The following is a 25,139-nucleotide window of genomic DNA, read 5'->3' as shown; positions in this document are numbered from 1 at the left end:
TAGACACACCAACAGACAAATCAGAACACACAACACCACAACCAATGACAGAAAGATATTAAAGCACAGACACGACCCCCGGTGGTCAGTATTAGCTGCAGAGGAGAACCAGGACACATCTATTGCCAAACACACTCAGGGAGACAGCACGTGCAGAGTATCCAGAACGAACTGTATTATAAGAGTTATAATAAAATAGAGTTGTACCACATACAACTGTGTTGGCTCATCTGTGCACCAGAGCACCCAACACCACACAGCCCTTGGCGGCTCGTTGGCTTTGGGTCTCCTTGCCAGGACCCGATGAGCCCCATCCAGATCCAGGGGCCTCGGAAAAGCTCCCGCGCCCATCAGCGAATTGAGCATCGTGCTCATGTATGCCCCGGCATCGGGCCCCTCCATTCCTTCAGGGAGACCTAGAATCCGAAGGTTCTTCCTCCTCGACCTATTCTCCAGGTCCTCAAACTTTTCCGCCCACCTCTTGTGCAGCGCCTCGTGCGCCTCCACCTTCACCACCAGGCCCAAGATCTCGTTCTTGTTCTCCAAGGCTTTTTGCCGCACCTTCCGGATCGCCGCCCCTTGGGCCTTGGTTTCCACCCGTCGCCATCTTGCTTTTCCTCACTTTTCGCTGCACCAGGATCACTTTTTTGACCGCTCCACTCCTGATCTAATCCATATAATGCCGGGGGAACCTTGCTGTCACCTTCCCACAGTGGAAGCCGTCGAACAATTGCCATTGGGGCCCCTCTGAAGAGCCCAAAAGTCCGTTCCCGGCGGGAGCTGCCGAACGTGCGACCTACCTAGGCATAGCCGCAACCAGAAGTCCACCTCAATATTAAAGCCAAGGATCACGTCATTTTTTAAAAACAGCCATCTCACTTTGACAGTCAAAGAAAATAAGAAATAGGAACAGGAGTAGGCCATTCAGCCCTTCAAGCCCGCCTCACCATTCCGTGAGATCATGGCTGATCTTGTACTTTCCCAGTTTCCAGCACTACCTCCCCGTATCCCTGTGATGTTTTTAATCTGTAGAAATCTATCGATCTTAATCTTGATTATACTCAACAACTGACCTTCCACAATCCCCTCGGGCAGAGAATTCCAAAGATTCACAGCCCTCTGAAATTTCTCTTCCTCATGAGATTTATGTGCATGTATTGGCAGGTCCTGCACCTTTGTATGTATCCCTTCACATTTCGTGTGTTAATCGTTCTGCCATTTCACCAGTCTGTGTCCTCATTGTTTACTACATTTGAGTTTTGTGTCATCTGCAAACTTTGAAATGTTACCCTGCACTCCCAATTCCTGGTTATTGACATAGATCAAAATAGAGCAATGGTCCTGATATCCAGCCTGTAAACACGATGGAGCACCTCACACTCCAGCCCAAATAAACAAGCGTTCGCTATTGACTGTCTACTTCCTGTCCATTTGCCAATTTAATATCTGCATTGCCACTGCTCCTTTAATCTCATGGGCTGCAGTTTTGCTAACAAAGTTTAGTGTTGTGGTGTCACAAGAAGGAGGACTTTAAAGTTTCCCATCAATTTGGTAGAACCCAATTAAACGTCGGTAGCTAAGATGCATGTTAAGGCAGTGTAAATGTAAAAACCTAGTCTTGTGTGGTCATTGGTTCCTGGGGATCTTGTGGAACCACCTTTTTTAATACTAAAGTACTATTTAAAAAAAAATTATTGCATTTATGTTGTGTCATCCTACGTCGTCCAATGATTGGAATGACGCGCTGTCACATGGGTAAAGAGAGCGAGCATTTTACCCGAACACTGACCAGATGCATGGCCAGTTATCTAGTTTGATGGTGACGGTTGAGAAAGGAATATTGGAATGACTTCAGGACACGTTGCATTTTCTTCACTGGACACCCGCTGAAGCCACCAGAACAGGCAGAGAGTTTACTATCTCCTCTGAATGACAGCCCCCCCTCCCACTATTTGAGAAAGGAGGTGGAGAGAAAACTGGGAACTACAGACCCGTTAGCCTGAAATCAGTGGAGGGGGAAATGCTAGAACATGTAAAGGATGTGATAACTGGGCACTGGAAAATAACAGTCGGATTCGGCAGAGTCAACATGGATTTATTAAAGGGAAATCATGTTTGATAAGTCTGTTGGAATTTTTTGAGGAAGTAACCAACGGATTAAATGAGAGTGAACCAGTGGATGTGATGTATTTGAATTTTCAGAAGACTCTCAATAAGGTTCCATACACGAGGATCGTAAGCAACATTAGAGCTCATGAGACCGGGGGTAATATATTGGCATAGATTGAGGATTGTCAATGGATAGAAAAGAAAGAATGGGAATAAACGGGGCATTCTCTAGTTGGCAGGTAGAGACTCGTGGAGCACCACACGGATCAATGCTTGGGCCCCAGATATTCACAATCTATATCAATGATTTGGATGCGGGGACCAAATGTAATATTCCAAGTTTGCTAATGATGCAAACTAGGTGACAATGTGAGATGTGAAGAGGATGCAAAGATGCTTGAAGGGGATTTAGCAGGCTAAGTGAGTGGGCAAGAACGTGACAGATCAAATATAATGTGGAAAAATGTGAAGCTATCCACTTTGGTAATGGAAATGAAGAGTATTTCTTAAATGGTGAGAGATTGGGAAATGTTGATGTCCAAAGGAACCTAGGGCTCCTTGTTCATAAATTACTGAAAGCTAACATGCAGGGACAGTAAGCAATTAAAAAGGCAAATGGTATGTTAGCCTTGATTTGAGTACAAGAGTAAGGAAGTCTTGCTGCAATTGTATAGAGTTTTGGTGAGACGACACCTGGCGTATTGTGGATAGTTTTGGTCTCCTTCCCTAAGGAATGATATACTTGCCTAAGAGGGAGTGCAACAAAGATTCACCAGACTGGACCTGGGATAGTGGAATTGACCTATGAGGAGAGATGGAGGAGACTGGGCCTGTATTCTCTAGAGTTTAGAAGAATGAGAGATTATCTCATTAAAGTATACACAATTCGACAGGGTTGGGCAGCATGGTGGCGCAGTGGTTAGCACTGCTGCCTCATGGCGCCGAGGTCCCTGGTTCGATCCTGACTCTGAGTCACTGTCCGTGTGGAGTTTACACATCCTCCCCATGTTTGCGTGGGTTTCGCCCCCACAGCTCTGAGATGTGCAAGGTAGGTGGATTGGCCACGCTAAATTGCCCCTTAATTGGAAAAATGAATTGGGTACGCTAAATTAATTTAAAAAAAAAAAAAGAATTTGACCGGGTTGATGCAGGAAGGATGTTTCCCCTGGCTGGGTGAGGTGGAGCAGGGGGGCATTTAGAACCAATGGTCACAGTCTCCGAATAAGGGGTATGTCATCTGGGATTGAGAGAAGGAGGAACTTCCTTAGTCAGAGGGTGGTGAATCTTTGGAATTCTTCTCCAGTAATCTGTGGGGACTCAGTCAGTGAGTATATTGAAGACTAAGATTGATAGATTTCTCATTACAGAGATATCAAAGGATATGGGAATTGTGTGGGAAAATAGTTTTTAAGTAGAGGATTGGCCATGATCTAATTGAATGGCGGAGCAGACTAGAGGGGCGGCATTGCCGACTCTACCTATTTCTTTTTTTGTTTTCTATGTATTGGTGCAAAGGTCTAAATACCTGCCCAAGTCCTGAAGTAGAACTTGAACCAAGCTTTGTCCTTGTTTCAGAATTGTTAAGCTAGTGAGAGCAATTTCACAACAAGACAGGCTGTGCACTCACGTCCTTGTGAATCCAAGCATAGCTGTCCATGAGTATTGGTGAGAAAACTGTCGAGTGTCAGAACTGATAGAAAAGAAGTTGCTTGACCAGGCCAATTACCTCAACATCACTTCAGGGGATCTTTCAGGACTGGTTCCTTGGCCCACTATCACTTGCTGCTTCAGTACTGAGCCTTTTAAAAGTAGCTCAGGACTGGAGCTGATGGTGACTATGATTAGCCGCATTCACCACACTTTTTTATATTGGAACAGGAGGAGGCAATTTAACACCCTTGATCGTCTTTCCCATGTCAACCCCCAATACCTCAGTCAATGGATGCTCTGATGTGGTCGGAACTCCACTTTCCTGTCTGCTCCCCATGTAGATCAAAAACCTGTCTAACTCCGCCTTGAATGTATTCAATGACCCAGTCTCCACTGTGAAAGAGAATTCCAAAGACTAGTGACTCTGAGAGACAAAAATCCTCCTCATCTCCATTTTAAATGGGAGACCCCTTATTCCTAAACTGCACCCTCTTTCCCCCACAAGTAGAAACATCCTCTAAGCATCTACCCTGTAAAGCCTCCACAGAATATGTTTCAATAAGAGTATAAGCCCAATCTGCTCAAACTTGCCTTCATAAGGCAGCCCCTTCATCCCAGAAGTCAAACTAATGAACCTCCTCTGAACGGCTTCCAACTACATCCCTCCAGTAAGGGGACCGAAACTGAACACAGTACCCCAGATGCAGTCTCACCAATGCACTGTACAGTTGTAAATGACTTCCATACTTTTACACTTCATCCCTCTTGAAATAATGGCCAACGTTATTTTGTCTACCTAATTCTTTGTTCTGCCAGCATGCTAATATTTTGTGATTCCTGTATCAGGACACCCGATGCCTTTATACTGCAGCATTCTGCAGTTTCTCATCATTTAAATAATAATCTGCTTTTCTATTCTTCCTGCCAAAGTGGAAAAGTTCTCATTTTCTCACATTATACTCCATCTGCCAAATTTTACCACTCACTTAATCTATCCATATCCCTTTGCAGTCTCTTTGTATCCTCCTCCCAGCTTGCTTTCCCATCTATCTTTGAATCATCGGCAAGCATGTTGGTGTAATCGGTAATGAAGGCCAATCTCTTGGATTATCAGCAAAGAATTAAGGCTGCCCCTCCTAGTGCAGTACTGAGGGATATTGCACTGTCTTTTGGATGAGTTGCTAAGCAGGTCCATGTTGTCTTTATCTTCCCATGTCAGCAGTCGTGCTAATCCAATATGCCCCATCCTGATCCCATAATCTTTGTGCCTGTTATAACCTGCCTACTGACGATTGGCTGGGGACTAATGACTATCCCACAATCCTATGGGAGTATGAACTTCCCCAATGAGGGGGGCGGAGAAACTCCTACTATAAATAAGCTGGCCAGTCCAGGAACCAGGAGGAAGGAGAAGGTAGCAAGGGAAGTTACTGCTACTGCTATGTATATATTGTTATAGTAAATAAACTTTATTATTTTGTATCCTTAAAACTCGTGCTGGATTCTTCGGGGCCCTTACAAAAGTGCCCCTTTCCATTAATCATCAGATACACCTATCCTCAAAAGTTGCTCTCTGCTTCATCCATTAATTCTGGTCATGCAGCCTCGTGAACCATCTTCTCTCACCACTACACTGCCTCTAATTAAGTTATTCCACCATTAATGAGACCATCTTTTTTGAAAATTTCTTTTCTAGGCAAGTACAACTAGAAAAAGCCATGGAGCAGGAAGGATTGGCTGCTGAAGATGTAAGTCGCCTCTGATGGAATTATCGGCAAAAGCTTTAGGCATTGTAAACCTATTACTTAGCATTTAACCCAGCGACTCTCGGCTGCATCTCGAGAGACTGGTTATTGTTTCAAAAATAAGGGCAACACTGTGGCGCAGTGGTTAGCACTGGGACTACGCGCTGAGGACCCGGGTTCGAATCCCGGCCCTGGGTCACTGGCCGTGTGGAGTTTGCACATTCTCCCCGTGTCCGCGTGGGTTTCGCCCCCAAAACCCAAAGATGTGCTGGTTAGGTGGATTGGCCATGCTAAATTGCCCATTAATTGGAAAAATAAAAAAATAATTGGCTACTCTAAATTTAAAAAAAATAAAATTGTTTCACGAATGAATATTTTCATTAGTACTGGGAACGAGAAGTTAAACTGGACCCTTCCTAGGACTAAGCAGAAATAACGGGGCCACAGAGGAAGGGGAGAAGAGCAAGGGTAGAATTTAAGATGCCAACTTCTGTCCGAGATGCTGATTGAATTGATCAGCAGTATTTTTTTTTAGAAGGTAGGAAATGTTGTTAAACCGGAAGATGTTGCACTGTTGGAGGTGCCGGCGTTCAGATGAGGCACTAAACAGGGCCCTGTCTATTATCTGGTGGATTCTAAAAGATCCCACAGAAGGTCAAGGGCTACCTGGAGCCCTGACCAATATTTCCCCTCCACTCGCCTCACAGATACTGATTTTCTGGTCAGCTACCACACTGCATGTGTGTTGGAGCTTGCTGTTCACTGCCTTTCTGACATTACAACAGCAAATCAAAAAAATGTGCTTAATTGACTTTGGGATGTCCTAAGATTGTGAAAGGTGCTCAGAAATTTCCATTCTTTCTTTACTTTTACAAGGCTGTCGGTACAGCATTCGGCCTTATTTGGTGCAATCCTGACGAGGTCACGGTGGGAATGTTCCGGAAAATATGTAGATTTTCAATCTCAATTCATTTTTCTCCTCCAAAATGTAAATTGTGTCTAGAAGGATCTCTTTGAGCTGGAATAATGGGAGGGTGAAGCGTTGGTGGTTATAGGACTACTGGTGGTAGTCATAGTGACAGCAGTTTTGCACTGTGAATTAAAGCACATTAGTTTGGGCAGATTTCTCACAGAATGCTTGTACTAGAGAACAGTATGGTAGCGCAATGGTTAGCACTGCTGCCTCATGGCGCCAATAACCCCAGTTCGATCCCGGCACTGGGTCACTGTCTGTGTGGGTTTCACCCCCACCACCCAAAGATGTGCAGGGTAGGTGGATTGGCCATGCTAAATTGCTGCTTAATTGGGGAAAAAAAGAATTGGGTACTCTAAATTTATTTTAAAAAATAATATGTATTAGGACATTCTCAGTGACGACGCTGAGCTGTGGAGATCGGCAGAGCTTCTGCCACCTTGGCCAATATTTACGTCAAAATAAGTCTCAGCCATTTAGAAATAAAACCTGTGATGGTTGTACCTGATGGGGGAAATTTGCTGTGGCGATTGTGGGACCTGAAGTGAAGAGAGGGGAGAAAAATGAAAGGCCAGGATAATGAATCAAACGGAACATCACCTTGGCATTGATTACAGAGACTTTCAGCAAAGTTTGGGTGTACTTTCAACCGATGAACATGTTGCAGTATGAAAATTCCGTATCAATAATGACTACATTAGTTCTTGTGTTAATTGTGTTGTGTTTTCACCAGAGACAAATGCGACGAACACAACATGCTCAGAAAGAGACGGAATTCCTTCGCCTCAAGAGAACCAGGTTGGGCCTGGATGACTTTGAGTCTCTGAAGGTTATAGGAAGAGGTGCTTTTGGGGAGGTTAGTCCAGTTTCTGTTTGGTTTACAAGTTTTTTGGCGATGGTGTTACAAAGCAAGCCATTTGACATATCAAATCAGTAATTTTTAGTGTACACAAACAATCACAAGCTTTTGTTGTAGATCTTCCTCGGGGAGCAATACTGCACTGTCGGTGACTCCCTGATACTGGAATTTGTTTTATTATTTAGATTAACACAGCAGTATACAAAAGCGATACTTATATTCATGTCGGGGCAAACTTGTGACCTCTATAACCAATGAGGACAAAGGCAGCAGATACGTGGGAATGCCACCACCTGCATGACTTGACATTAATCTTCAAATCACACACCATCCCAAGCTGTTCTGCCATTGTCATGGGGGCAAAATTCTGGAACTCCCTCCCTAACAGTACTACGAGAGCTTCTTCACCACATTGACATGCAGCGATTCAAGAAGGTGACTCACCATTACCTCCTCATGGGTAAACTAGTGATGAGCAATGAATGTCAGCCTTCCCAGTAATGCACATCCTGAGAATGAATTTTGATTAAAAATGACCTTCAGATCCTCTTGTGGCTTCTGGGAATTACTTCCTTGCTCCACTGGTGGCTTGCTTGCGATCTGCTGATTGGACAAACCTCTAGACATTAAAAATATTCTTTAATGGGATGAGAACATCGCTGGCTAGGATAGCATTTATTGCCTTTGAGAAGGTGGTGGAGAGCTGCACCTTGTAGCGCTGCAGGCCATGTGATGCAGGTATATCCACGGTGCTGTTAGGGAGAGAGTTCCAGGATTTTGACCCAGTGACCATGATGGAAGAGCGATATAGCTCCAAGTCATGATGGTGTGTGGCTTGGACGGGAACTTGGAAGTGATCATGTTCTCGTACATCTGCTGCTCTTGTCCATCTAGATGTTAGTGGCCGTGGGTTTGGAAGGTGATGTTGAAGGAGACTTGGTGAGTTGCTATAGTGCATCTTTTAGATGGTACACACTGCTGCCAATGTGCGTTGATGATGGAGGGAGTGGATGTTTGTGGCTAGGGGGTCGATCAAATGGTCTGCTTTTTCCTGGATGGTATCAAGCTTGTTTGATGCCACGCGCACACACCCCCTCCCAAAAGAGGAAACATGCTCCGTATCAAGCCCTCTTATGTTTCAGTAAGGGCACCTTTCATTCCCTTTTCTTTTTAAAAATAAATTTAGAGTATCCATTTTTTTTTCCAATTAAGGGGCAATTTTAGTGTGACCAATTTACCTACCCTGCACATGTTTGGGTTGTTGGGGTGAGACCCATGGGGAGAATGTGCAAACTCCACACAGACGGTGACCTGAGGCCAGGATCGAACCCGGGACCTCAGCGCTGTGAGGCAATAGTGCTAACCACTGCATCACCGTGCCGCCATTTCATCCCCTTTCCTTATAAGACAACCCCTTCATCCCAGGAATCAGCTTAGTGATCCTTCTCTGAACTACTTACAGACCAGTAACTAGTATGTCTCTTCTCAAGTATAGAGTTCTCAATAAGCCTATGCAGTACTCCAGGAGCGGTTTTACCAATGTACTGTACAGTTATAGCAAGACTTCCCTACTTTTATACTCCATCCTCCTTGCAATAGAAGGCCAACATTTTTCATCTTGCCTTCCTAATCACTTGCTGTATCTGCAAGCCAGCTTTTTGTGATCTATGCACCAGGACTCCCAGGTCCTTCTGTCATGCAGCATTCTGCAATCTCTCTACATTTGAATAATATGCTGCTTTTCTATTCTTCCTGAGAATGTTGACAACCTCAGATTTTCCCACATTATACTCCATCTGTTAAATTTTTGCCGAAACACTTAACCTGTCTACATCCCTCTGTAATTCTTTGTATTCTCTTCACACCTTGCTTTCTTGTGGAAGCTCTATAGGCCAAGGGCAACAGGTTTCCACTACTGAAGAACATCAGGAAATGAGTTTGGACTTTATTGGCAATCTGACATCTTTCAGGTTCCAGCCCATAAATTGCCAGATTCTGATGAACTCACTATAGCACGGTGGTTAGCACTGTTGCTTCACAGCGCCAGGGTCCCAGGTTCGATTCCCGCTTGGATCACTGTCTGCATGGAGTCTGCACGTTCCCCCTCTGTGTGGCGACTAGGGGATTTTCACAGTAACTTCATTGCAGTGTTAATGTAAGCCTACTTGTGACAATAATAAAGATTAGTATTATTATTAACTCCATTTTACAACTTGCCTTTGAGGCATCTGAACTCGCAAATCCCCGAGTTGCTAGATTAGTACCACGTTCCGTGCATTACCATACCTATAAAGGGAAAGCCTTAAAGAATTGTACATTGTTTGTAATACTTTGGGAAAACTCCTTTTCAGGTGCGTCTTGTACAGAAGAAGGACACTGGACACATCTATGCCATGAAGATCCTTCGAAAGTCAGATATGTTGGAAAAAGAGCAGGTATGCAATCAGCTAAATAATAACACTTCCATTGCATGTTTTTAGTCAGTCATATAGTCGTTGTTTTAAGCACCCACATTCTTGTAGGAGCTTCAGGTTGAAATAAGGGCATAGTACGTATCTCCTCATCACATCATGTTTCCAATACCATAGATTAAACTCCTGGGAGTTGTGCAAGAACCTCATAAGAACATAGCGAATAGGAGCTGGAGTCGGCCATTTGGTCCTTCGAGTCTGCTCCACTGATATCTCATCCACCATTCAATAAGACCATGACTGACCTTTTACCTCAACTCCACCTTCTTCCCCATAACCCTATAATTCTCTTGATGCACAAAAATCTTTCCACCTCTGACTTGATTACACTTGAAGACTGAGCAAGTGCAACCCTCTGGGGGCGATAATTCCAAAGACTCTCAACCCTTTGAGCGACAAAATTTATCCTCCTCTCATTCCTAAATGCTTTACCCCCTTAACCTGAGGCTGTGGCCCCATGTTCTAGATTCCTAGCCAAGTCACTTAAGAATTTTATACAATTCAATGAGATCACCTCTAATTCATTTAAACTCCGGGACATATAGTCTAGGCTTGTCCATCTCCCCTCATGGGACAATCCCTTTATCCTAGGAGCCTTAATATGCAATAGCTAAAACCCCATAAGGACCACAGGAAAACCATCATTGATCTCCCTATGGGACTTGTGGAATACGACCTCCCCAGGTAGGGGGCGGAGGCCAACCACCTGGGGCTCATTATGAGCAAAGGTTAAAGGCAGGCCCAGATCAGGGCCTGAAGAAAGAAAGTCCTCCAAGCTAGGATTGCACTGGGAGTGAGATGCTGAATGGTGCAGGCAAATACTTGATAATAAATCTAGCATACTTTCACAAGAGGGACGGTAAATATATATCCTTCCTTCGGTAAGGAGACCAAACCTGCACAAAGTGCTCTAGGTGTGGTCTCACCAGGGTTCCTTTAAGCCTTCATTTGCGTTTTGAACACTGGTCCATGAGTAGAGTGCAGTGCAGAATGAGACAATGAAGCATGGCAGTAGGCGGATCCACAATAGAAAAGTAGAAGGTGCCTGGATATGTTAAAGTGCTGTAACGTGTAAGACTATGGATCAGGTGCTGGAAGTAGGATTAAACTGAGCTGTAAACTTTTTTTTCCCCCTTCTTATTGGCCAGCGCAGGCAAGGTGGGCCTCATTCTGCACTGTAATTTGTCTATGATTCTATATCAACTGGTATGATTACATGTGACGTCTGGTGGTAGAAGGTAAACCATATGCTAGATCTCTTTGTCCAGTAATTCCGATGTTCCATGTTTAATACGTTTTTTCAATCTCAGGTGGCTCACATTCGGGCAGAGAGGGATATCCTTGTAGAAGCTGATGGTGCGTGGGTGGTGAAGATGTTCTACAGTTTTCAGGACAAGAGAAACCTATATTTAATTATGGAATTTCTGCCTGGGGGTGAGTGTCATCAGCAAATCCTTTGTTACTTTGCCTTGAAGACAACTGGAACCTGTTTCTGTCTCACTATTGCTGCTGTTGCACAAGAAATAAGAGCAGGAGTAGACCACATGACTGGTTGAGCCTGCTCCACTATTCCGTACGATCATGAACTTTAACTCTATTTTACCACCAGCTCCCCTTATCCCTTAATTCCCTGAGAGACTGAAAATCTGTCTACCCCAGCCTTAAATATAATGGAGCATCCACAAAGATTCCCTTTGTGTAAAGTAATTTCTCCTCACCTCAGACCTGAGACTGTGGACTCCATGTTTCTTATTTTCCAACCTGTGGAAACAGTCTCTCGGCCTCTACTCTCTCAGAATTTTGTAGGTTTCAATGAGATCACCTCTCATTCTTCTAAATTCCAGAGAATATAAACTCAATTTACTCAGCCTCTCAACATAGAGCAACTCTGTCATCACTGGGACTAATCTTGTGAGCCTTTGCTGTACCACCTCCAAAACAAGAATATCCTTTCTTAAATATGGAAACCAAAACTGCACAAAGTGTTCCAGATATTGTCTCACCAAAATCCCGTACAACTGTAAGAAGACTTCTTTATTCTTGTACTCCAAACCCCTTGCAATAAAGGCCAACATGTCATTTGCCTTTCTAATTGCTTGATGCACTGGTTGCGTTCCTTGGACAAGCACCCCCAAGTCTCTTTGACCATCACCTTTTAAAAGTGTCACACCTTTTTAAAAAAAAAAAAAAATGACTTTTCTATTCTTACAACCAAAGTGAATGACTTCATAATTCTCTTCACAATTCCCTATATTATATTCCATTTGGCATCTTGTGGTCCGTTCACTTACCCTGTCTATATCTCTTCACAGCCTCTGTATCCTCCCCACAGCATAAGTTTCTGTCTCGCTTTATACCATCAGCAAACTTTGATACATGACTCTCTGTCATCTAAGTCATTAATGTAGATTTTAAATAGATGAGGCCCTAGCACTGAGTCTTACGGCACTCAACTAGTTACTGCCTGCCTGCCACTCTATCCATTAACCAATCCTCTATCCATGTTACTATATTATCCCTAACTCTGTGATCCCTGATTTTTGCCTATTAACATTTTGAGTGTCACATTTTTGAAAGCCGCTTGGAAATCTAGATGTACTGCATCCATCCACTGGTTCCCTCATATCTGCCTACTAGTTACATCTTCAAAAAACTGTAATAAATTTGTCAGATTTCTCAAGTAAAACCACTTTGGCTTGTTCTATTTTTTGAAGTGCATTGCCGAGATTTCCTTAATAATAGATTCCAGCATTTTCCCAACAACTGATGTTAGGCTAACAGGCCCATAGTTCGTAATTTTCCCTCTCCCACCTTTTTCTCTCCCTCTTTTCTTGAATTTGTTCCGATCCGGTCGGACCATTCCCCAATCTTGGAATTTTGGAAAATCATAGTCACTATCACAGCAGCTATTTTTTAAGAGCTCTAGGGTGTAGGTCAATATTTTTTTTCTCTGCTTTATTCATTTCCTTAATTTCCCCACTCTTTTTAGCCCCCAGGTTGACTGCTTGTTTCTGGTATGAAACTGGAATCTTCTATTGTTGTGACCAACACAAAATACTTTTTTGATGCCTCCGCCATTTCCTCATTCCCCAAGATTATTTCTCGTATCTCTGCTTCTAAGGAACCAATGCTTACTTTAGCTACTCTCCTCCTTTTTATATACTTTTAAAAGCTCTTAAAAGTTTTTATATTTCTGGCTGGTTTACTCTCATATTCTATTTGTTCTTGCTTTATTTCAAAGTGGGGCAGAGAAATTCTCAGCAGTGTCCTGGGCAATAATTGTCTCCCAACCAACATTCCCTAAAATCGATCAACCAGTTCCTTATCACATTGCTCTTTGTGGGATCTTGCTGTGCACAAATTGGTCATCACATTCCAGATTTCCCTTACTCTTTGGATGAGGAACTGTGTCCTGACATTACCCCTGAGTGGCCGAGCTCTAGGTTTTTTGGTGAATTCCTCACACCAGAAGAATATTGACTTTGCTCTCAATTTGTTTAACTTTATATCGCATATATTCAAGAGAACACATGTCTAACCTATGAATCCTGTCCTCCTAATTTACCTCTTTCAGCCTTATATCATTCTGGTGAACCCACTCTGTATCCTTTCCAAAGCAATATCTCCAAATCCTTCCTGGGTTCGGTAATTAAAATGGAACTTAGTACTCTATTTATATCAAAGCAAAATATTGCGGATATTGAAAATCTGAAGTAAAGACAGAAAATGGTGGAAATACTCAGCAGGCCGTGGAGAGAGAGAGAGAGAGAGACAGAGTTAATATTTCGAGGCAATGACCAATCTGGAGCTGCACAGTCAGCTGCTGTCTTTGAGATGAGATATTAAACCAAGGCCACATTTGCCCATTCTGGTGGATGCCCAAAAGATCCCATAGATGCTACTTCGAAGAACAGAGGTGTTTGCTGAAATATCTCCCTTAACATACGTTGAGGTGAAATGTCAACCCTTTTTCTCTCTCCAGAGTTTTCTACAGCTCCAACCCCTTTGACTTCCAACCCCCTTCAGATAAAGACCAACATCTGAATTCAAGATTTTGTTAAATTAATTACATTTAATCTGTGTTAGATACCATCTCAGTATTTTGGGGGTGGGGGAGCATTGAATCATGGGAAGAGCAACACAGAAAAAGGCCATTCAGCCCATTGTACTTGTGTTGTGAGTCAAGAGGACAGCACGGTAGCACAGTGATTAGCACTGTTGCTTCACAGTGTCGGTGACCCGGGATCTATTCCCAGCTTGGGTCACTCTGTGCGGAGTCTGCACGTTCTCCGTGTGTCCGCATGGGTTTCCTCCGGGTACACCCGTTTCCTTCCACAAGTCCCGAAAGACGCACTTGTTTGGTGAATTGGACATTCTGAATTCTCTCTCGGTGTACCCGAACAGGCGCCTGAGTGTGGCGACTATGGGATTTTCACAGTAACTTCATTGAAATGTAAGCCTACCTGTCACACTAATAAAGATTATTATTATTATTATTGAGAACATTTGACCTCCACCTGAGAATAAATCTGTATGAGTGATGTATGCCCCTTGATTACAATGACCTTGAATGTGTTTCTGTTTTTCCCAGGTGATATGATGACCTTACTCATGAAGAAAGATACACTGTCTGAGGAAGAGGCTCAGTTTTACATTGCAGAGACTGTGTTGGCCATTGACTGTATACATCAACTGGGTTTCATTCACCGAGACATCAAACCAGATAACCTCCTATTAGATAGCAGGGTAAGTCACTTCTCTCCCAAGGTGTGAAGACAGTTTTTAATGGACCATACACCATCCACTTGCCCATACATAAAGCTGCTAAGTTCCATAACTGGCTTGATGGGCAGAATGGCCTCCTGTGCTGTAAGATTCTATAATTCACTCTCCGTTATTGCATCTGTCAGTACTGAGCTCTGATTTGCGTCGAGTACCAGTGCCAAAGTAGGCCATTTGGCCCAATTGACCTATACTGGTCTTTATGCTCCAACGAGCCTGCACCTATCCACATTTCATCTCAACCTATCAGCTGTGCTTCAGTTCTCATCTGCATTATCTAATTCATAGAATCAGAAAATCATAGACAGTGTAGAAGGAGGCCATTCGGCCCATGTAGTCTATACTGACCCTCTGAAAGATTATCCTATCTAAGCCCACTTCCCCCGCCTTATCCCTGTAACCCCATAACCTCATCTAACCTTTGGATACTAAGGGACCATTCTTTAAAAAATAAATTTAGAGTACCCAATTTTTATTTTCCCAATTAAGGGGTAATTTGGCGTGGCCAATCCACCTAACCTGCACATCTTTGGGTTGTGGGGGCGAAACCCACGCAGACATGGGGAAAATGTGCAAACTCCACACGGACAGTGACCCAAGGCCAGGATTTGTACCCGGGTCCTCAGTGCCGCAGTCCCAGTGCTATCCACTGTGCCACATGCCGCCCCCTAAGGGACAATTTAGAATGCCAACCCCCCTAACCTGCACATCTTCTTTGTCGTGTTAAGACTCTCAAGGTATTAGGAACGTCTTGATGTCACCAGCGATGCTCTGGGACCAGGGAACAGGTTCTCAGTGTGTGTCAATACCTGACCCTGGCCATTCCTGGACCTTAATGAGTTTGTTCTCTATTCTTCCTATCTCCATCCTTGGGACTAATGGAATCTTTGCCCCATAACAGTACCTGCTGCGTTTGGTGTAATGTGCTGACAGCAGGAGAGCCTTGTACTTGGCTCACACACTGATTAACATAGAGACACAACTGTAACTTTGTGCAGGATGGCCAGGTCTGGCGCTTGCTGGCCACCCTCTATGCTCTCTGACTCCCCTCTACGCTCTCTGGCTCTGGCTCTCTCAAATCGCAGCCATTTCACGATGATTTTAGGCAAAGTGGTGGCATAGTAGTATTGCCACTGGATTAATAATCCAGAGACCCAGGGTAATGCTCTGGGGACCCACGTTCAAACCCAACCACAGCAGATGGTGAAACTTGAATTCAATAAAAATGTGGAATTAAAAGTTCAACGATGACCATGAACAATTGTTGATTATCCTAAAAATCCATCTGATTCACTAATGTCCTTTAGGGAAGGAAATCTGCCATTTTGCGTAGTCTGGCCTACATGTGACTCCAGACCCAGAGCAATGTGGTTGACAAATGCCCTCTAAAATGGCCTAGCAAGCCACTTAGTTCAAGGGCAATTAGGGATTGGCAATAAATGCTGGCCCAGCCAGCGACACCCATGGCCACATTTTTAAAAGTGTCCATGTAGAAGTTTGTGACGGTGAGAAAAGAGGCAATTTGTTTTTGTTGCTGGGCCGAGTTCTGTCACGTTGCTGATGTTTGTTCTCTTTATAGGGACACGTGAAATTGTCTGATTTTGGGCTGTGCACAGGACTGAAGAAAGCTCACAGGACAGAGTTCTACCGAAATCTCACTTGCAGCCCCCCTAGCAATTTCAGTAAGTTAATTTCAAGTGAAGTGGCGGATTAAGCTTTTGTGGCTGCCCACCCCAGCGAAAGGGATGTTTAATTACCTTGATTAATTAGATTACTTTCCTCATCAGCTTTTCAGAATATGAACTCGAAACGAAAAGCAGAAACATGGAAGAAGAATAGACGGCAGCTGGTGAGATTTATTCTCCCCTTTCACTGTGTTTTAGTCATTTTGATGGTGCTGTGCTATTGAAAATGATACTATATCCAGGCCTCATCTTTGCGTGTCATTTTTAGTACCCTGCGTTAGTTCAGCCTCAATGGGTTGCTGTGTCTTGCCTCGGCGTTATAAACTTGAGGATTCAAATCCCACACCATGAGATGTGAGCATGTAATCCAGCCTGACACTCCCAGTGCAGTACTGAGGGAATGCTGCACTGTCAGAAGTGCCATCTTTGGGATGAGAGACTAAATAAAGGCCTCCCCCCTCAGATGGGCATAAGAAATCCCACTGTCAACATTTGAAAATGTCCTGGCTAATATTTATCCTTCAACTGATGTCACTAAAACAGATTATCTGATCATTATCTCATTCCTGTTTGTGGGATCTGGCTCTACGCAAATCATTACAACAGCGACTGGTTTTCGCAAGTACTTCATTGGCTGTTGAGTTATTTTGAATGTCCTGGCGCTGCGAAAGGTGCTTCAGGAATGCAAGTCTTTGTCAGTTGCTAAATCAATGGACAGTTTATCTCAGGACGGTGAAGGAAGGACAGTCCATTTCCCTGATCTCCCGAAAACAAACATTGCATAGGGAGTTTGCAGACCCTATGTTGTCCTGTGATCGTCACTTCAGGGTGGTGATTTTTGGATTCCAGGTGATGTTTCTGAGAAATTATGCTTTTATTTTTCATTCTAATTCTCAGGCCTACTCCACGGTTGGCACCCCAGATTATATTGCCCCGGAAGTATTCATGCAGAACGGATACAACAAGCTCTGTGATTGGTGGTCCTTGGGGGTCATCATGTACGAAATGCTGATAGGTATGTGCAGGGACCAATCAAAATGTTCTTTGGTATAGATTCCTGTTGTCCAATAGAAATTACTGACGAGTCCATGGGCGTGATGAAACGATCGGCTTTTTGAGTGCCAATTTTTGTCGGAGGTGCCTCGGGTGAATGTACTCCACATGTGTATATTAATTTAACAAACATCAGTGAGCAAGGAAATTAAGTGCTCAATGGTGGTGGAACCAATCTTATGCTCGGTGATTAGTGTTTCTACCTCTGGGTCAAAATGTGGAGGCTTCAAACCCCACACCAGACAGTTGCAGTGAGTGGAAAATGGAATTTCAGCTCCGAATTCCTAGTTGACATCCAATGGGATCCTTGTGTCCAATGAGTCTGAATGTTGCTCCAGCCCACTAACTTCCCCCCCCCCCCCCCCCCCCCCCCCCCACCCCCTCCCGCCCGTCATTTGGGTTATAGGAGCCAATTACATTCCTTCCCATTTTGAACTGGCTATTCTAAAGTTCATCATGGTTTATGTTCATCATGGTTTATGTTACAAGCTGCCAGGTTGTTAATTAATCTGTGAATCCTTCTGTTCTTCATGCTATTGACCGTTCCGATACAAAAACAATTCTCAATAATCAAAATAGACTCATACACCATTTTCCCAACTAAACCCAGGGCTGAATTGTACTTTAGGAGCAAGATTCCTGGTGTATAAGTCTGAGGATGAGCCCACCCCCCCCTGATTGGCCAGCTTGCACCACAGCCATTTGACAACCTTCAGGCTGGTAGTTGGTTTGAGGTGGGGAAGAAAGCTCTACTCCGTGAACTGCCAGGCAATCAAATGACCAGCAGTTCTCTTGTCTTAGCAGTGCCATCAAAGGTGGTGGCCAATGTTGGGTCTGTAGTCAGTCCCAGAAGGAATGCAAGCTGCGTTGGAGCCGGACTTCTAGGAATGTCGAGGATCTCACTGGGGCCATGCTGGCAGGTCGGGGAAGAGGGGTTGGGTCGAGGTGGACAGGGCAGTGGGGAGGGAAATCATTGTGGAGGGGTGAGCCTCCAGTAGGCACAATGGGTCCCTCCTTGCATGGCCATTAACTGGGCGGTCTGGACACCTGGCACCAGCCTCGTCCCCAACCATCGGTAAAATCAGAGTGGTGGTGGGACGAGGCCATTAATTTACCACTAAGGGCCTCAATTAGTCCACCAGTGAAGCAGGTAAAACTGCTGTGGGGTCAGGGGAGTAGGCACTAGGTGGTTTGGTTTCCTCTTTTTTTTTTTTAAACAAACAATTGTAATGAGGTATTTTTGGCATTACAAACAACCACAGTATAAAAATAGAGTACAAAGAACAATAGTCATAATGCAACCACCGACATCCGTCCCTCCAAGGCCCGCCTATTTAACCCCCTACTCTATGCTACCCTAACCCCTCCCCTGCTGACAATTTATTCTCCGCAAAGAAGTCAATGAATGGTTGCCACCTCCGGACAAACCCTGACACAGACCCTCTCAAGGCGAACTTGATCTTTTCCAGGCCGAGAAAGCTCGCCATGTTGGTTAACCAGGCCTCCGACTTTGGAGGCCTAGAATCCCTCCAAGCCGGTAATATCCGTCGCCGGGCTACCAAGGAGGAAAAGGCCAGAACATCTGCCTCTTTCTCCTCCTGGTGGACATGCCCAGAACATGTGGACATGGTTCGCTGGTCCACCCGCACATTTGACACACTTGTCTTCCACCTCAAAAAATCTGCTCTTCCGGGCCACTGTCCTGTGGGCCCGGTGCACCACCTAAAACTGGATCAAGCTGAGCCTTGCGCATGTAGCGGTCGCATTGACCCTGCTCAACGCGTCCGCCCATACGCCGTCCTCCACTTCACCTCCCAGTTCCTCCTCCCACTTACGCTTCAGCTCCTTTATCTGTGTCTCCTCCACCCCATTAATTCTTTGTAGATTTTCGAGACGCTCCCCCACCCATTCCCTAGACCCTACCCTATCCTGGATCCCCCTTAGTGGCAGGAGTGGGAAGGATGATACCTGCCTGCGCAGAAAGTCCCGCACCTGTAGATATCTGAAGTCATTCCCTGCTGCCAACCCGAAATTCTCCTCCAGCGCCCTCCAGCTAGGGAAGCTCCCTTCCAGAAACAGGTCCCCCATCTTCTCAATTCCCGCCCTTTGCCACACCCAAAACCTCCCATCCAAGCTCCCTGGGGCAAACCGATGGTTGTCACATATTGGGGACCAAACCGATGCACCCGCTGCTCCAACATACCTCCTCCACTGACCCCAGATCCTCAGGGTCGCCACCACCCACGGGACTGGTGGACTATCTCGCCGGCGGGAACGGCAGAGGTGCCGATATCAGTGCCCCCAAGCTGGTGCCCCTACATGAAGCTGCCTCCATCCGCTCCCAATCCGCCCCGTCCCCACCACCCACTTCCTTATCATAGCAATATGGGCCGCCCAGTAGTAATTACTAAAATTTGGCAGGGCAAGCCCTCCCTCCCCCCGATTCCTCTCGAGCATCACCTTTTTCACCCGTGGGGGCTTACCCGCCCAAACAAAGCCCAAAATGATTTTTCTGATCCTCTTAAAAAGGACCGCGGGATGAAAATTGGGAGGCATTGGAACACAAATAGAAATCTCGGCAATACCGTCATCTTAACCGTCTGCACCCTCCCCGCCAGTAACAGCAGAAGCGCATCCCATCTCCGAAACTCGCCCCTCATCTGCTCAACCACACGGGACAAGTTCAACTTGTGTAACCGGCCCCAGTCGTGCGCCACTTGTATCCCCAGATATCTAAAATTGTCCCCCACTAACCTGTACAGTAACTCCCCCAGCCGACCCTCCTGACCTCTTGCCTGGACTACAAACATCTCACTCTTCGTCATATTCAGTTTGTATCCCGAAAACTGGCCAAATTCCCCCAGAATCGCCATAATCTCCCTCATACCTGCCCCTGGATCTGCTACCTGTAGGAGAAGGTCATCCGCGTACAGCGATACCCTATGCCCCCCCCCCCCCCCCCCCACCACCACCACCCCCACCCCCCAAACCAGCTCTTTCCAACCCTTGAAGCTCTCCGAGCAATTGCCAGCGGCTGTATGGCTAATGCAGACAGCAATGGGGAGAGGGGACATCCCTGTCTTATCCCCCGGTGCAGCCTAAAATAGTCCGAGGTCGTCCTGCTTGTCCTTACACTAGCCTCCGGGGCCTGGTACAACAACCTAACCCAGTCGATAAAGCCCCTACCAAACCCAAACCGTCCCAGCACCTCCCATAGATAGTCCCACTCTACCCGGTTGAACGCCTTCTCCGCATCCATGGCCACAACTACCTCAACTTCCCTTCTCTCCGGGGGCATCATAATCACATTAAGCAGCCTTCTAATATTGGCACCAACTGCCTACCCTTGACAAATCCGGTTTGGTCCTCCATAATCACCTCCAGCACACAATCTTCAATCCTGGAGGCCAACACTTTGGCCAGCAGCTTAGTGTCCACATTAAGCAACGAGATTGGCTTATAGGACCCACACAGCTCCGGGTTCTTGTCCTGCTTCAATGTTAACAAAATGGTGGCCTGTGACATCTTCGGGGGCAGCACCCCTCTATCCGTCGCCTCGTTAAGAACCTTGACCAGCAATGGCCCTAATGTCCCAGAAAATTTCTTGTAAAATTCCGCCGGGAACCCGTCCGGCCCTGGGACTTTACCCGACTGCGTAGCCATCAAGCCCTCAGATATATCTTCGGTCCTAATCGGAGCCCCCAACCCATCCACCAGCTCCCTGCTCACCCTTGGGAAAGTCAGCCCATCCAGAAAGCGTCTCATCTCCTCCGGCCCCGTGGGGGGTTCCGAGCGATAGAGTCCACTGTAAAGGTCGCTGAACGCCTTGTTTAACCCAGCCGTATCCCCTACCAGGTTCCCATCTCCGTCGACCACCTTAGAAATTCCCCTGGCTGCCTCCCTCTTCCTCAACTGCTGTGCCAGCATTCTGCTGGTCTTCTCCCCATATTCATAAAACGTCCCCCTCGCTGCTAAGCTGCTCCACTGCCCTGCCCGTGGACAGCACCCCAAATTCTGCCTGCAGCCTCCGGCGGTCCCTTAACAGTTCCACCCCCGGGGTCACCGCATACCTCCTGTCTACCCGTAGGATCTCCTTGATCAGTCGGCCCATCTCTGCCCTGTCCGTCCTGTCCCTATGGGCTCGGATTGAGATCAGCTCCCCTCTCACCACTGCCTTCAACGCCTCCCAGACCACCGCTGCTGAGACTTCCCCCGTGTCATTGACCTGCAGTTAGTTCTGCACGCACTTCCTCGGCCTCTCGCACACCGCCTCCTCCGCCAACAAGCCCACGTCCAATCTCCATTGCGGGCGCTGGAAGCTCTCCTCACTAACCTGCAGTTCCACCCACTGTGGGGCATGATCCAAAATAGTGATGGCCGAGTACCGCGTGTCCACCACGCCCGCCAGCAAATCACTGCTCAGAATGAAAAAATCAATCCGGGAATACACTTTATGTACATGTGAGTGGAAAGCGAACTCCCTAACCATCGGCTGCCTAAACCTCCATGGGTCGACCCGTCCCATCTGCTCCATGAACCCTACCAGCTCCTTTGCCATCGCTGGCACCCTCCCCATTTTCGAGCACGACCGGTCCAGGCCGGGGTCGATAACCGTATTAAAATTCCCCCCATCACCAGCTTGTGCGAGTCCAGATCCAGTATCTTCCCCAGTACCTTCGTAATGAATTCAACATCGTCCCAATTCGGCGCATACACGTTAACAAATACCACCTTCCTCCCCTCCAGCTGACCGCTCACCATGACATAACGCACCCCCCCCCCCTGGAATTGCACCAGTTTATTAATTAAAATCGCCATCCCTCACACACAGGCCCTCTTGACAGGCCCATTCAACCTTCTAACATGCCAGGTGATCAGCCTGGTCGGGGGGCACCCCCCCCCCCTGCCGATCAGCCATCCCCCTTCCTGGGCCCGCCCCCCCGCCCATGCGCCGCGCCTCCATCTGCCCGCCTCCAGGCAATCCCCACACCCAACCTCCTCTCTGTTCCCGAAACTAGGTCCCTCCCTCGGCAGCAGAGTAACTCTTTCCCCCCCCCCCCCCCCCCCCCCCAGCAACATCACCCTATAACCGAACCCCTGCTTTGTATTGAACCAATACACCCCCCCCCCCCACTGTGCTTCTGTAGACTAGCTCATCCAGCTAGCCTGGTGACCCTCGCCTCTGGAGTCAAAAAGTCTCCCACCTATTGTTCCCTATTCCCGCCCCCACCCACCCATCGAAACCACTTCCCTCAACAAACCAAAACCGAACAATCTCCTAATTACCACAGGAGACCACCCAAACACAGACGAGACCCCCACAAAGAACCCCCTCAATAGTGCAAATGAAAGTAATACAGAATAAAAAGCCCCCACCAACCACCCCCATCAAAACAGAAAAGAGGCAACAATCAAACCATATATATATTGTTCAAGAAAAGAGAAAGATACTGTCGCTTAAGTTCGAAAAGTTCTCAGTTCTGCGCCAGACCCTTCTTCTTGGCAAAGTCCATCGCCTCTTCGGGCGACTCGAAGTAATGGTGCTGGTCCTCGTGTGTGACCCAGAAGCGCGCCGGGCAGAGGAGCCAGAATTTCACCTTCTTCTTAAACTCCTTCACTTGCCTGAAGCCTGCCCTCCTTCTGGCCACCTCCACGCTCTGGGCCTGATAGACACGCAGTATGCTATTGTCCCACTTGCAGCTCCTGGTACGTTTGGCCCACTGGAGAACACACTCCTTATGGGGGGGGGCTTCTGCGCCATCGCCCTGTCCACCTCCAACGGTCGGGGAAAAGCTCCCTCCCCCAGAAGCTTCTGGAACATATTTGCCACAAAAGCGCCCACATCAGCCCCTTCAGGGAGACCGACAATTCTCAAGTTCTGCCAGCGAGCTCTGTTCTCCAGATCTTCGACCTTTTCTAACAGCCTCTTCTGCTGATCCTTCAGCATCCCCACCTCCAGCTCAATCACCGTTTGGTGCTCCTCCTGGTCCGCCAACGCTTTCTCCAACTTCTTGATCATCCGATCCTGGGCATCCAGCCGATCAATCGACTCCTTTATCGGGTCGAGACAATCTCGTTTCTGTCTGGCACAGCCCTCTTGGATGACCTGCATCAGCTCCTCCATCGATGGCTGGGCCGTCGCAGCAGGGGTCCGAACATCGGCCATGTTACCTTCAGCAGCCACTTCTACCCTGCCGTTGCTTATCTTTCTATTTCTTCCTTTGTGGTCCCTTGGGGCTCTCCGTTCCATGCACCACTGTGTGGATCCAGTGCCTAAATGTCTGCACTTTCAAAACCAAAACTCAAAACCACAAAGTCAGGGAAAAAGGCCCAAAAGCCCGGCCAGGGCGGGAGCCACCAAGTGTGCGACTTACTCCCTCATATCCGCCACCGGAAGTCCCTGGTTTCCTTTTTAACAACTATTTGGATCCTTCTTTGGGTAACTTGTGGCCTGTACTGGATTGGGAAGGGCTCCGACTGCTTGAGTGATTTGGATTTAACTCTGGTAGGTTTTTCAAAAGCCCCTTTATTTACTCTACCATACACATGGATCTTCCAGATAAGTACTTCAGTACAGACGGTTCCATCTTCTCTTCTCAGTTTTTTACACCCAGCTGCTGATGTCATTGTTACATCATGGTACACATCACCATCTCATTACCATAATTATTTACCCATTATTCCACACCAGGAACAGTGCAGCTGGCATGCAGCCCAAATTAACACACCATCTTCCCAGGGAAGACGCTAACTTCTCCGGTAATTGTAGGGCTGGAATAAGTAATGGACTGAAAACTCAGTATTTCTCTAACCCTGTCCTTTATTTTTTACTCTCCATTCTCCTTCGCCCTGACAATTGACAACTGTGTTTTCAGCTATCTAGTCTGTAAATACCTTGGCTGGGATTCTCCGAGCCACCGTTCCGAAATCGCGCTCGGTGTGGGGTCTCAGACCCGCGGCGCCGGGACGCGATTCTCCGCCAGCCGCGCGGGGATGACTCGGCGCCGGTCGGGGGCAGTTAAAAGAGGCCCCCGCGCAATTCTCTGCGATCGAACCGGCCGAGTTCCGCCAGTGTGGTTCCAAACTGGTTCCACCCGGTGGGAGCTTGGACTCGCGGCCACGCTGGCCGTCCTGGTGGGGAAGTGGGGGGGATTAGACTCTGGGGGGGCCTCCACGACGGACAGGCTCGCGATCGGGGGCTACTGATTCACAGGTGCCCGCTGGCCCGCTGTGTGGTTCTGCCATGTTGCGCGGGGGCCGACGCAAAAACGGCTGCCGCGCCCATGTGCGGTCCCAGGGCCAGCCGCCGCATGCATGCATGGACCCGCGGCCGGAAGCGCAGGGCCCCGTATCGGCAGCAGGAGCTGCGCGGTGCACGCTGGGGCCCTGCTGTCCCTCTTAAACCCGGAGAATCACTCCGGACTTTAAAAAAAAAAAAAAAGTCTGGAGTGATTTGCGCCCGTTTCCCGGCGGGTGTGGGGACATAGCCCCATTTTCGGAGAATCCAGGCCCTGGAATTGTATAGTTATCATTTTTGCTCCTCACTGTCAGCTGTTCCCTCGCTATCCACTCCATTCTTCTCCTTGACAACAGTCTGAGAATAAATTTGTAACCTTGCTGTCGTATTTCACCCTGACCTCGTTTTCACGCCATTGATGAGACTGCCTAGTCCCTCCTGTAGAACCTGCCCCTTGTCAGCTCCTCTGCTACTGTAAACCTTGTCTTCGTTGCTTCTAGATTTTGCTATTCCAATGCACTCCTGGCTGTTTTCCTTCATTCTGCCCTCTGTAAAATTGGTCATCCAAAACTCTG

The 25,139-nt window shown here is 46.9% G+C and overlaps 1 protein-coding gene across 21 annotated transcripts in view; it reads left to right on the top strand.

Annotated features, from left to right (window-relative positions):
- The window catches only part of LOC140396321 (serine/threonine-protein kinase 38-like), a 120,020-nt gene that overhangs the window by 75,119 nt on the left and 19,762 nt on the right, over positions 1-25,139 (top strand). For all 21 annotated transcript variants that reach the window (XM_072484818.1, XM_072484812.1, XM_072484824.1 and 18 more), the window contains exons 3-10: positions 5,456-5,507; positions 7,211-7,333; positions 9,688-9,771; positions 11,118-11,241; positions 14,399-14,553; positions 16,169-16,271; positions 16,377-16,438; positions 17,172-17,289. In XM_072484818.1, the coding sequence (XP_072340919.1) occupies positions 5,456-5,507; positions 7,211-7,333; positions 9,688-9,771; positions 11,118-11,241; positions 14,399-14,553; positions 16,169-16,271; positions 16,377-16,438; positions 17,172-17,289 (821 nt within the window). The remainder of the gene's footprint in view (positions 1-5,455; positions 5,508-7,210; positions 7,334-9,687; positions 9,772-11,117; positions 11,242-14,398; positions 14,554-16,168; positions 16,272-16,376; positions 16,439-17,171; positions 17,290-25,139) is intronic.

The sequence above is a fragment of the Scyliorhinus torazame genome, chromosome 19 (assembly GCF_047496885.1).
Source record: "Scyliorhinus torazame isolate Kashiwa2021f chromosome 19, sScyTor2.1, whole genome shotgun sequence".
Lineage (NCBI taxonomy): Eukaryota > Metazoa > Chordata > Chondrichthyes > Carcharhiniformes > Scyliorhinidae > Scyliorhinus > Scyliorhinus torazame.
The sequence above is the reverse complement of the archived record's forward strand: the minus strand, read 5'-3'. Positions and strand labels throughout refer to the sequence as shown.